The following is a 12,724-nucleotide window of genomic DNA, read 5'->3' as shown; positions in this document are numbered from 1 at the left end:
CGTGTGAATCCATTCCTATGAAGATGGTTGAGATTATAGATGGAAAACATGTTGTAAGATGGTCATCTTCAGAAGTATCACGAATGGAAAGGATTGAAAACCTACATTATGCTATTGTTGGTAAGTTTTCGTATGGATGGCCTGAACTAGACGAGTTGAGATCTATTATACCTCATCAATGTGGCATAAAGGGTAATGTTCGTGTAGGTTTTCTGAGAGAGAGGCATGTATTGATAAGATGTGATCTAAGGGAAGACTTTATTAACCTATTATCAAAAAGTTTCTTTTGGTTGAAGTCAAAAGATGGTCATTCATATCAAATGAGGCCATTAATATATGACTCTAAATTCAGTGTGGACAAGGAAACTTCAATGGCTATGGCTTGGATTTCGTTTCCAAACCTTCTTCCTACCTTTTTTGTCAAGGAATCTTTATTTTCGTTGGCTTCTGCAGTGGGCAAGCCAATCCAATTAGATGCTGCTACTATTAATAAGACCAGGCCAAACTGTGCAAGAGTGAAAGTGCAGGTGGATTTGCTTGCAGATTTGCCTAAGTATGTGTGGATAGAGATTGAAGATGATGTAACAAAGGTTGTCAAGTCAATCAAAGTTAATATTCAATATGACTATTTACCAAAGTATTGCACAAAGTGCTTGTTGCAAAGTCACTCCAATGATGAATGTTGGGTGTTGCATCCACAATTGGTTGAAAATGAGTTGGCAGATAATGGAGTAGTGTCACAAAACAAAGGAAAGGCTGCAGTTGGTGTAGATGAGCCTGGAACTAGTAAACAAGTGCAGTTCCAACAAGGGAGATATAAAAGATATAGGGGGTGGAAAAAACTAGTGCAATAATTTTTACCAAAGGTGTTATCAAGTGGTACTGTGGTAACCTACCCTGGAAACAAGGGGCTGTATAAGAACAATGTGAATCCAACTAGGAGAGATGATGGAACCAAAGATGTTAAGGTAGCAAACAAATTTGAGATACTTAACAATGGAGTACAGGATGTTGATGTGAATAGGCTCAGTGATAATCAGGAGGAGAATGTCACTGAGGAAGATATGGTTATACAAAAAGTGGTGGCAGCTGAATTAGATGGAAAAAAGATGCAGAATAAGGTACATGATGGTGTGAAGGTTCTGGAAAAGGGAGAAGGTTATGTCAATGAAGCTATAAAGGTCCATAGTGGTGATAATCATAATCACACTATAGGTGATATTGCCAAAATACATCAGCCTAATGATGATCCTGAACAAAAGGCATTCATAGTTCACTGATGGATGACAATGAACTCTCTCTGCAGATTACAAAGGCTGATGGTTCAGAGAAGTCTCAGGATTGTCAACAACAAGAGAATATTGAACTACCTGCAGATGTCCAAAAATCTGTAATGAAATATGGAAGGGTTGATGAAGATGATCAGCAATTGGGAACTGAATATAATACTAGTAAGGATGTAGAGGAAGTCCATCAGCAAAGGAATGATAACAGGATTCAGGATGGAAATAAGGCCTCTGATATGATACAGCAGATGTCTGAATGTAATCAAGCAGGTGAGATGTTTTTGAATGATAGTTGTGTTGAGAGGATGAAAGATATGACTGGTTCCATGGATCATGAGAGGTCTACTCAGGCAATAATGTTGAAGGATATTCATGATGAAGAGGTACATAGCTCTAACAGCAACTTGCAGTTGGTTAGCTATTATCCTGACAAAGTTGCAGATGCAGAACACCAGAATTTAGCTTTGGCTATAATTCCTGACATTAGAGCTATGCAGCCTCTGAATGTTGATGTAAGGATATCACCAAACAAAGCTTTACATGAGGTAGTCTCTCACAAGCTACAGGAGGTACCTGATAAGTTGAATTTGATCAATAATCAAAAGGAAGATGATGATGGTACTGCTATTGATCTGAAACAACAGCAGATGTGTGTAGAGGCAGATGTATCTCCAAAATCACAAAGCAAAGGGTTCAGAAAAGGAAGAAAGCAAAACACTGAGGTTCCACAAATTGTGAGGTATTCAATAAGGAGTAACATTAAGAAATCTATTAAATGATTGTTAAGACTTTCTTCTGGAACATTAGATCAGTGAAGTCACAACAAGCATTTCATAGAGTTCAAATGTTAAATAAGCATCATAGGTTCTTTTTGATAGCTTTGATGGAACCTTTTCAGCATCAGAGACAAATTCAGCAATATAGAAGGAAACTTGGAATGCCTTATGCTAATTCCAACTGTAATGGAAAAATCTGGTTCTTTGTGCAACACAATGTTGATGTTGAGGTTTTATTAGATACTGAGCAATCTATTACTGTCAAGTTGAATTTTCAAGATTTCAATAAAGATATGGTGGTTACAATGGTGTATGCTAAATGCTCAGAAGTTGAGAGACTGCAGTTGTGGGACAGTTTATATCTCTTGACTAGCAATATGGCATCTCCTTGGATGGTGGGTGGTGATTTTAATGTTATAATGAATGAAGAAGAAAAAATAGGAGGTTTACCAGTTTTGCCACATGAATATGAGGATTTTGCCTTTTGTTTGAATTCATGTGAGTTGTATGAGATGCCTTTCAAAGGGAGTCCTTTCACCTGGTGGAATGGAAGGACTGCTAATGACTGCATTTTTAAAAGATTGGACAGGATGGTACACAATGATATGTTTCAGAATTGGTTTGGACATTTAGAGGTGGAGCATTTGTCAAGGACTGGTTCTGATCATGCACCACTACTGGTATCATGTGGAGATCAAGTGCAAAAATTTGTAAAACCATTCAGGTTTCTCAAATTCTGGGTGGAACATGATACTTTTCTTGATTTGGTTAAGCAACAATGGGAAACAACTTTATCAGATGATGTATTTCTGTCATTTAAACTCAAGATGAAGAAACTGAAAACAGCTTTAAGTACATGGAGTAAGGCTACTTTTGGTGACATTTTTAAACAACTTGTTATTAGAGAAGAAATAGTGAAGATTAAGGAGCAGTTATTTGAGGTAGATCCATCTGAAGAAAATAGAATGGTCATGCAGAGGGCACAAGCAGAACTCAAGCTGTATCTTCATTATGAGGAGGAATTCTGGAGACAAAAGGCCAGGATAGATTGTTTTTCTGAAGGTGATAAGAACACTAGATATTTCCATATCCTGGTAAAAGGTAGAAGAAAAAGAATTCACATTAGGAGGATTAAAGATGATGCTGGTAACTGGCTTGAGGATGTTGATAGTGTTGCTGCTCAAGCTGTCAACGTTTTCCAGAAGCAATTTACTCATGAAGAGGTGAGAGAAGATTCTCCAATATTTAATCATATTCCAGAACTGATAAGGGAGGAGGATAATTTAATACTTGCTGAACAACCTACTATGGAGGAAGTACAGATGGCTGTATTTGAGTTACATGGGGATAGTGCTTGTGGTCCTGATGGATTTTCTGGTATATTCTATCAGAAGTGTTGGGAGGTGATAAAGTTTGATGTATACAAGATTGTTAAAGATTTTTTTGAAAGACATACTCTCCCCAAGTCAGTCACTCACACAAATCTGGTTTTGCTGCCAAAGAAGACTGTGGTTGAGGCATTTGCTGATATGAGACCTATAAGCCTTAGCAACTTTATCAATAAGGTCATTTCAAGAGTAGTTCATGATAGACTTGATAAGCTACTTTCCAGGGTAATCTCTCCAAATCAATCTGGTTTTGTTAAAGGAAGGAATATAATTGAGAATGTGTTATTGACACAAGAAATTGTAACTGATATAAGGAAGAGAGGAAAACCAGCAAATGTTGTGATTAAATTGGATATGCCAAAAAGCATATGATAGGGTCTCATGGTTGTAATTACGTAAAGTGATGAGAAAGATGGGATTTTCTCCATTTTTCATTGACTTGATTTGGAGGCTGTAGGCAAATACTTGGTATGTTGTCCTCCTAAATGGCCAGGCGCATGGGTTTTTTCATTCTACAAGGGGTGTCAAACAAGGGGATCCACTTTCTCCTGCCTTGTTCATCATTGCTGCAGAAGTCCTTTCAAGGGCACTAAACGCTTTGTTTGATCAGCCTGGATTTGTTGGATATGGGATGCCAAAGTGGAGTGCTGATTTGAATCATCTAGCATATGCAGATGATACAATCATATTTTCTTCAGCACATAATCAGTCTTTACAAATGATCATGGATACTCTTAAGGAATATGAGAAAGTGTCTGGACAGCTGATAAATAAGGGGAAAAGTTCATTTTATATGTTCAGCAAAGTATCACATGAGTTAAGCCAGCAGGTTGCAACAGCAACAGGATTTGTGAGAGGTCAATTTCCTTCTACATATCTTGGAGTACCAATCACTCATGCCAGGAAAAGGAAGGTGGATTACACTGCATTATTGAAGAATGTCAAAGACAGGTTACAAACATGGAAAGGCAAGCTGCTGTCTTATGGAGGAAAAGCAGTGTTGATTACAAGTGTGCTTCAAAGTATTCCCATTCATGTGTTATCTGCTATAAGGCCTCCTAAATGTGTTCTAAAGGAATTACACAGAATCTTTGCTAAATTCTTTTGGAATAATAAGGAAGAAGGTAGATGCAGACACTGGCAGCTTGGCTTAACATGTGCATTCCCAAGAATGAAGGAGGTTTGGGCTTCAGGTCTATCTATGACACATCTAAAGCTTTATGTGCTAAACTATGGTGGAAGTTTAGAACCACTAGTTCTCTCTGGGCTAATTTTTTATGGAATAAATACTGTAAAAAACAAATTCCTCAGGTGGTACAATGGAAGGGAGGATCCCAAGTCTGGAAGATGATGTTGGAAGATAGGGATAATATAGAACAGGAAATCTGGTGGGAGCCTAAGATTGAAAGTTCAAACATTTGGTTTGATAATTGGACTAAACTAGGTGCTCTTAGTTATGTGGTTCCACAGTCCTGGCAAATCAATGAGCAGGCTGAAGATATTTCTGAACTTATGACAGATGGAAGATGGAATATCGGCAAACTCATGCAGCTTTTTCCTGAAGATATTGTGCAGCATATAATACAGGAAATTGACATTAAATATGCATCAAATTAATGGGATAGACCTTGGTGGATGATGACAAGTTCAGGCAAATTTACAGTTAGTAGTGCATGGCAGCTACTGAGGAAAAAAGTTAATGTAACTGTGCCATTTCAGAATATGTGGATCAAAGGTGTGCCTTTTAAAATTTCATTCTTCATGTGGAGGTTGTGGAAGTTTAAAGTCCCAATTGATGAGGTGGTGGCAAGTATTGGCATTCCTTTAGTTTCAAAGTGTTGTTGCTGTCATAATGCTCAGATGGAGACAATGAATCATCTATTTCTGTGCGGAGATTTGGCTACAAAGGTATGGAGATACTTCAATATGGGGGCTGGTTTGAATATGAATTGTATTCAGGTAAAACATGCTATAAGAAGTTGGTGGGAAGCAAAATGCCACTTCAAAATGAAATCCATATTTAAAGCAGTGCCTGCTTTTGTTGTATGGCAAATATGGAAGTGGAGAAACAATAGGCTTCATGGTGGTACAATGAATCTGAATAGAGTGCTCTATGATATAAACATGAATATTCATATGTTGTGTAAAATTCAGTTTCCTAGGCTGAATATTCCAACTACATGGCAGCATATTGTTCAGTTCTTTGAAGAATATAAGCCTACTGTTATATGCAGACTTATTAAATGGAGGAGAACCTGTATCTGGTGTTTTCAAGTGTAATACTGATGGAGCTGCTAAAGGAAATCCAGGTCCAAGTTCTGCAGCTTTTGTATAAGAAATGATGTGGGAGACTTGGTGTATGCAGCTACAAAAACTTTGACAGATGGAACAAATATTGTGGCTGAGGCTGAGGCTATTAGGATGGGAATGAGGTATTGTGTGGAAAAGCAGCTTTTCCCATTGATCATAGAGACTGATTCCATGTCTATGAAGATGATTTTAAAGGAAGAATGGAAGGTCCCTTGGAGGTACACTTCAGTTTCATAGTTTTCAAGAATTTCCAAGTCAAGCCAAGAGGATTCTGAACATAGACAAGAGAGAAATCCCAAATTTGAGAATAAGAACCATCCAAGATAAAGCACCAGACTGACAGCAGAATTGCCACTACTGTGATCACAGTTTTCCAACTGATTGTGAGCATTTACAACATTTGTATTAGGGTGGTATCAGTGTGCTATGCATGCTCATTCCTTAATATAAATGGTGTGATGCTCATGATATGGATATCAGGCTGTACTTAGAGGATGGTTTCATGTAAAGGATTAAGCTAGGGGCAGGTATTAAATTGAAAGAGATGCATCAAACTCAAATGTTGTAAAAATTAGTAGGTGCATGCTACATATGTCCATGTACAATTCACTTTAATAGTTTCCATGACTTACCAAGTAAAGCTAGGAGGATATTGAACATAGTGAAGGCTGGAATTCCAATTTGAGAATAAGAACAACATTAGATAAAGATCCAGACTGAAGATCAGGCATATAAAAGAGCCATTTCCAATATGCAAACTGAAGCATAGACTGATGCAGAATCTGTGTTAAGGTGATATTAGTGTGTTCATCATGCTCATTCCTTACTATGGATGTTACAACATTCCATGATATGCTTAATGCTGGTTTGGTAATGGTACAAGTTTGAGAGTGGCCTAGATCATATACAGCAGAAGATGCCCACAGATGAACACTATTATATTCAAGACTGCCTGTAGAATGATTCACATGATTTGGAACATTCCACATGTGAGACTTTGAAGGTGTGATAGGTGTTATCAAGTCAAGGCCCTTGGATTTATAGTTGTCACTAATCTGTTACATTGTCCTTCTGTATTTTCTTTTCCACTTGCTGTTTTTTTTCATGTATTTTGCTGTTTTTCTTTCTTTGATCAATCACTTTTGGATTGATATGTACATAATTTTCTTTTCAATAAAATTTCCACCTTTCTGGTGGCTTTATAAAAAAAAAAGTACTCTAGAAGTAAAAAGGAGCATGAGAAACATTTGAGGATTGCTTTTGGGGTATCACGGGAGAAGAGGTTGTATGCTAAGTTCTCCAATTGTAAGTTTGGGTTGTCTTCTGTGTCCTTCTTGGGGCAGGTAATTTCGAAGGACTGGATCCGCATAAAATTCAAGCCGTCAGGGAATGGGTTAGGCCCACATCAGTGACCGAAATCCGTAGTTTTGTGGGTCTGGCTAGTTATTATCGTCGGTTTGTGAAGGGGTTTGCCTCTATTACTTCTCATTTGACCCGCTTGCTTAGAAAGAGGTACCGTTTTAGTGGTCCGATGAGTGCGAGGAGAGCTTTAAGAAGCTCAAGATCTTGTTAACTACAGCTCCTATTCTAGCATTGCCCGTGGTGTTATAGCCCGTATATTGTACGTTTGGAAATTCTAAAGTCGTCGTGGAAAGTTAAGGGCGAAACCATTTTCAAAAGTTATATTAATGCAGAAGTTGTCATGAATATTATTTGTGACTATTATTAGTATGGAAATATGGTAAGAGGCTAAGGGAAAGAAGAGAAATTCGCAAAATGGCTTATGGAAATATTGCGGAAAGAATAAGGGAAAAACGGGAATTTCACCAAAAGGTTCATGAGAATTTAAAAAGGGCCATATTGGCCATGTGACAAAATATATATATATGAAATGAAAAAGAAAAAGAATTAAAAAGGATGACAAATTAGTCTTCTTTTTATGGAATTTCAAGAAAATTCTAGAGAGGGGCATGTGCCCCTCACATGCCACTAAAACTATATGTATATATAGGACTAAAGTCTTGAAAAAGAAGACAAAAATCTATCACTTGCATTCTAGACAATTCAAGAAAGAAATAAGAGAGCAAGAAGGCCATGGTTTCGGCCATGACCATGGAAATCCAAGTCTTCAATTTTAATTCCAAAAATTATTTTCTTCATGTATTCCTACTAATTCAAGGGCCCTCTACATCGTGGTGTAATTGTTTCGGAAGATAGGCCATCCGTTTCATTGTTTTCCGCACTTTGGTGTAGTAAAGAAGTTGGGAGGAAAAGGTAAGAATTCATGTTCTTTTGTATGTTATAGGAGGCTTGTGTATGTTGTTGTATATAGGAATGGATGAAATTCATGAAAGCATGGAAATTGGGTGTTGGTCGTGCATGCATGTGGTATGTAGGAATAATGGTGTAATTATTTTGTTTGGTGTTTTAGTTGTTGGATGTTCTATGTTGACAATGAAAGTGGATGAAACTCATTAGGTTATAGGTGTTGGAGTCTTGGCCGTGTGGTATGTGTGTTGTGTAGGAAAAATGAATAAATTTCTATGTAGCAATTTGATTGTTGTTGATATGTATTCTATGATGGGAATGGGAACTTGGTGGTTTAAATTGATGTTAGAATGATTATGGACTGATTTGAAAGCTAATGAGATTATAGTGTCATTTCTTGTATTTGTGCAAATGATGTAGTTAACATGCTAGTTGCTAATGTGGTTTATGAATTTGGAAGATGAAAATGTGTTGTGAAATTATATGCTAAAAATTTGGGGGTTTCGGATGGATTGTGGTCTTGGTGGAAAATTTGTATATGTTGTAGAATGGTATAAAATGCTTTTGAATGGTATTTGGTTGATCTTGAGTTAGTAATGAATGTATGAGCATTGGAATTAGCTTGAGACATCTAGTGAATGGTATGTTGATGAACTATGTAGAAAAGAGTTACTAATGTTAGAATGTATTCTTGAATTGATTATTGATGCCATAGCTTGGTTGTTCGTTGGGTTATTGTTGAATTGGGCCGAGCCATATTCTCGGGGTTGGTACATTTACAGGGGAGATACTGCCGAAATTCCGGCAGAATATAAGAGAATGTGTTTGAAAAGATTAGGGCAAGTATGTGACAACGAATCTAATGAATGGATGAATCCTCTTGAATGTAGATTAACAAGTTGGAGGCACAAGCGTAACTAGTTGGTCACGGCGCAGGTATGTAAGGCTTACCCTTTCTTTCTTTGGCATGTCCTAGAGCCAAGTAAGGTATAATGTGCTATGCTGCCTTGGGGTAACTCTGTTCTGTGATGCTGAGTCTGATTATGATTCTAATTCACTTCTTGACCTGAGCTTGTGATCCTAGTTCATCCCTTGATATAGGTATTTGATATAAGTATTTTGATATAAGTATTTTGGTACAAGTATTCTGATATACGTATTTTGATATAAGTATTCTGATATAAGTATTTTGATATAAGTGTCTTGATATAAGCATTTTGATATCAGTCTTCTGATATAAGTGTGTCGATATGAGTATTTTGATATAAGTATTCTGATGTAAGTATGCTGATATAAGTATTCCGATATAAGTATCCTGATATGAGAATTCCGAAATCAGTATCCTGATAAGAGCATTCTGATATGTTTATTCTGGTTCGAGAACTTCTGTAAGATTTAATGTCCCTAACTTCCGTATACGATCTCGGATTGCTCTGAAATGTTCGAAGAGGTTTCTGTATCAAGACGTCTATAATTTTCTTATACGTAAGTATGGTTCCGAAATCTCTATTTGATCTGATTCGTAAGGACATTTGAAGGTGTCTGATATGACTATGATTCTGATTTCCCGAAAAAGGCTTCTGAAATGCTTATAAAGCGTTCTGTACTTTGAACGCTTGTAACTTTCTCATACTACGTCGGATTGACCTGAAATCTGTTCCGAGTCCCCAGGTATCGGTAAGCATACTGCTCTGTCGAGTCTTGATTCCTATGCATGTGGTTTCTCACTATTCTGCTCGTGCATATGTTATGATTTCCTTCACCGAGTCCCGGGCCGGTATGTATCGTGCGGATGGTTCGCCGAGTCCTCTGTTGAGGGCCGGGTTCCATATATGAATTCCGAAGTGTGATGAGTCCGGTTCCGGGGTACTGTGTTATATGTCCGTCCCCGGTTACCGAGGATATATTATGAAGTATGATGTGTCCGGGCTCGGGGTGCCGTGTTATCTGTCCGCCCCCGGGTACCGTGGTTATGTTATGATGTGTGACGGAGATCGGAGCAAATTTTCTGAAATATGATGTGTTGTGGCGCCAAAGGTAGGAGTGGCGACCACGTCCCTATGTTATCGTGCGCATCCCTTGGCATTGTTCACCGGTTCCTCGGCGTGTTACCTGTCCCCGAGGTTACCATGTATATGATAGGATGTGACCGGTCCCTCGGCGTGTTATTTGTCCCCGAGGTTACCGTATGTATGATATGGTATTTGTCCCGGCATGGTATATGTCCCCGGGGTTACCGCGTATGTGATATGATATCCGATTCCGATATGCATGACTTGTGTTGGAGAGTAAGCATTCTGACCTTCCGTATATCCTGTATTCCGTTTGCTATATGACATCCTCTGAGTAATCTGTATGTTCTGAATCCTGTCCGATATATGGCATTATCCGAGTATACTGTACGTTCTGTATTCCGTCTGATATATGACATCATCGGAGCAATCGGTACGTTCTGAACTCCGTCCGACGTATGACATTATCTGTGCGTTCTGTACGTGCCACACTCCTTCTGATATCTGACAACGGTATGTACGATCTGTGTCTGGAAAGTGAGTATGTCAGCATTCTATATGCTCTGTATGATTTGTAAGGTCTGTATGATCTGTATTGGTCTCTACGATCTGTGTCGGCCTGTATGATCTGTATTGGTCTGTATGATCTGTGTCTGAGAAGTAAGTAATTCGGCAATCTGGATAATATGCTTACCCTTTTTACTATTTATTTCGATTATGGTTCTGCTTTCTGTATTTCATGCCTTACATACTCAGTACATATTCCGTACTGACCCCCTGTTCTTCGGGGGCTGCGTTTCATGCCGCGCAGGTACTCCCAGATGAGTTGAAGATATTATAGAAGATGTTCCAGCGAAGATGGCAAACTCCATTTGCTCCTGGAGTACTGCCGAGTCAGAGTATGTGTGCTGTGATGTCTGATATATGGTAGAGACTTTGCAGACAGCGTCGTGGGTATGGTGTGTCAGTCTGTAAGCGGCTCCGTCAGCCGATATGTTGGTCTGTGTTGTGTATTGAATTGTGTATGACTACAGATTTGTTCGCTTGGAAGATTCGAGAAGGAATATTTCTGAAAAGAATATTTCAAAAAATAAATAAATAAATAAATAAATAAATAAAATATTTTACTGCGTATTTTGCCTGATTTGATTTAAAAAGTCCGACGTAATTTTATGTGCGGCAAGAGTCTGAGGGTTCGCTCGGCCCTAAGTAAGGGTCGGGTGCCCATCACACCCTAGTAAGGTCGGGGTGTGACACGTGGAGGGCAAGAATTTTGTTGTTTATTTTAATGCTTCACGCTCTGATTTGCGTGCTATTTTGATACAGAAAAAGAAGGTGATTGCTTAAGCTTCTAGACAGTTGAAAGTCATGAGAAGAACTATCCTACTCATGACTTGGAATTGTCAGCAGTGGTGTTTGCGCTGAAAATCTTGAGGCACTACTTGTATGGTGTCCATTGTGAGTTGTACACTCATCATCATAGCCTGCAGCATGTGTTCACTCAGAGGGATCTGAACTCTAGGCAGCGGAGATGGATGGAGCTATTGAAGGATTATGACATCACCATTCTATATCATCTTTGTAAGGCGAATGCGGTGGCCGATGCGTTGAGTAGGAAGTCTGGCTCGTTTGATCTCTTCGGAGCGTCTGTTAGTTAGAGAAGTTCAGGCTCTAGCTAACAGTTTCATGAGACTAATATGTCTAGCACGAGCAAAGTGTTGGCTTGTGTTGAGGCTAGTGCATCGTTTCTGGAGCAGAGTTAGGCTAAACAATTTGAGGATGCTAAGCTGTGTAAAATTCGTGACAAGATGTTGCGTAGTGAGGCTAAAAAGGCCGTGATCGACGAAGAGGGGGTATTACGGATTAAGGGGTGAGTTTGCGTGCTACGTATGGGTGATTTGATCAAGACTATTCTGGCAGAGGCTCACAGTTTGAGGTATTCCATTCATCATGGCACTACCAAGATGTATCAAGATGTGAGACAACATTACTGGTGGGCCAGGATGAAGCGTGACATAGTAGAGTTTGTTGCTTAGTGTTTGAACTGCCAACATGTGAAGTATGAACATCAGAAACTTAGGGGTACACTTCAGAAGATGCCCATTCCTGAGTGGAAGTGGGAAAGAATAGCAATGGATTTCGTGGAAGGTCTTCCAAAGACATTGGGGAAATTTTATTCCATATGGGTTATCGTTGACAGGTTGACTAAGTCGGCTCATTTTATACCTGTTTAGATAACTTATGATTCTGAGAAATTAGCCAAGATCTATATTCGTGAGGTTGTTAAACTACTTGGGATCCCTATTTCCATCGTTTCCGATAGAGGCACGATGTTTACATCTCGATTTTGGAAGCATCTGCATGAGGAATTGGGTACTAGGGTGGACCTTAGTACAGTTTTCCACCCTCGGACTGATAGGCAGTCCGAGCAGACTATTAAGGTTCTTGACGATATGCTTCAGGCTTGTGTGATATATTTTGGTGGTCACTAGGACCAGTTATTACCATTGGCAGAGTTCGCATACAACAATAGCTACCACTCGAGCATCGACATGGCTCCCTTTGAGGCTTTGTATGGGAGGAGGTGTAGGTCCCCTATTTGTTGGTTCGATGCGTTTTTTTGGTGAGACCTTGGAGTGCTGACCTTCTGAAAAAGTCCTTAAAGAAGGTGAAGGTGATTCAAG

General features: G+C 38.9%; 1 protein-coding gene across 1 annotated transcript; it reads left to right on the top strand.

The window, feature by feature from the left end:
* Positions 1–1,279: 1,279 nt before the first annotated feature.
* LOC132644018 (uncharacterized) lies at positions 1,280–5,067 on the top strand. Its single transcript, XM_060360557.1, has 5 exons — positions 1,280–2,025; positions 2,094–3,750; positions 3,908–4,094; positions 4,149–4,630; positions 4,762–5,067. The coding sequence occupies exons 1-5, from the start codon at positions 1,280–1,282 to the stop codon at positions 5,065–5,067; spliced, it is 3,378 nt and encodes a 1,125-aa protein (XP_060216540.1).
* Positions 5,068–12,724: the final 7,657 nt, after the last annotated feature.

The sequence above is a fragment of the Lycium barbarum genome, chromosome 6, assembly GCF_019175385.1.
Source record: "Lycium barbarum isolate Lr01 chromosome 6, ASM1917538v2, whole genome shotgun sequence".
In the NCBI taxonomy this organism is placed as follows: domain Eukaryota; kingdom Viridiplantae; phylum Streptophyta; class Magnoliopsida; order Solanales; family Solanaceae; genus Lycium; species Lycium barbarum.
The sequence above is the reverse complement of the archived record's forward strand: the minus strand, read 5'-3'. Positions and strand labels throughout refer to the sequence as shown.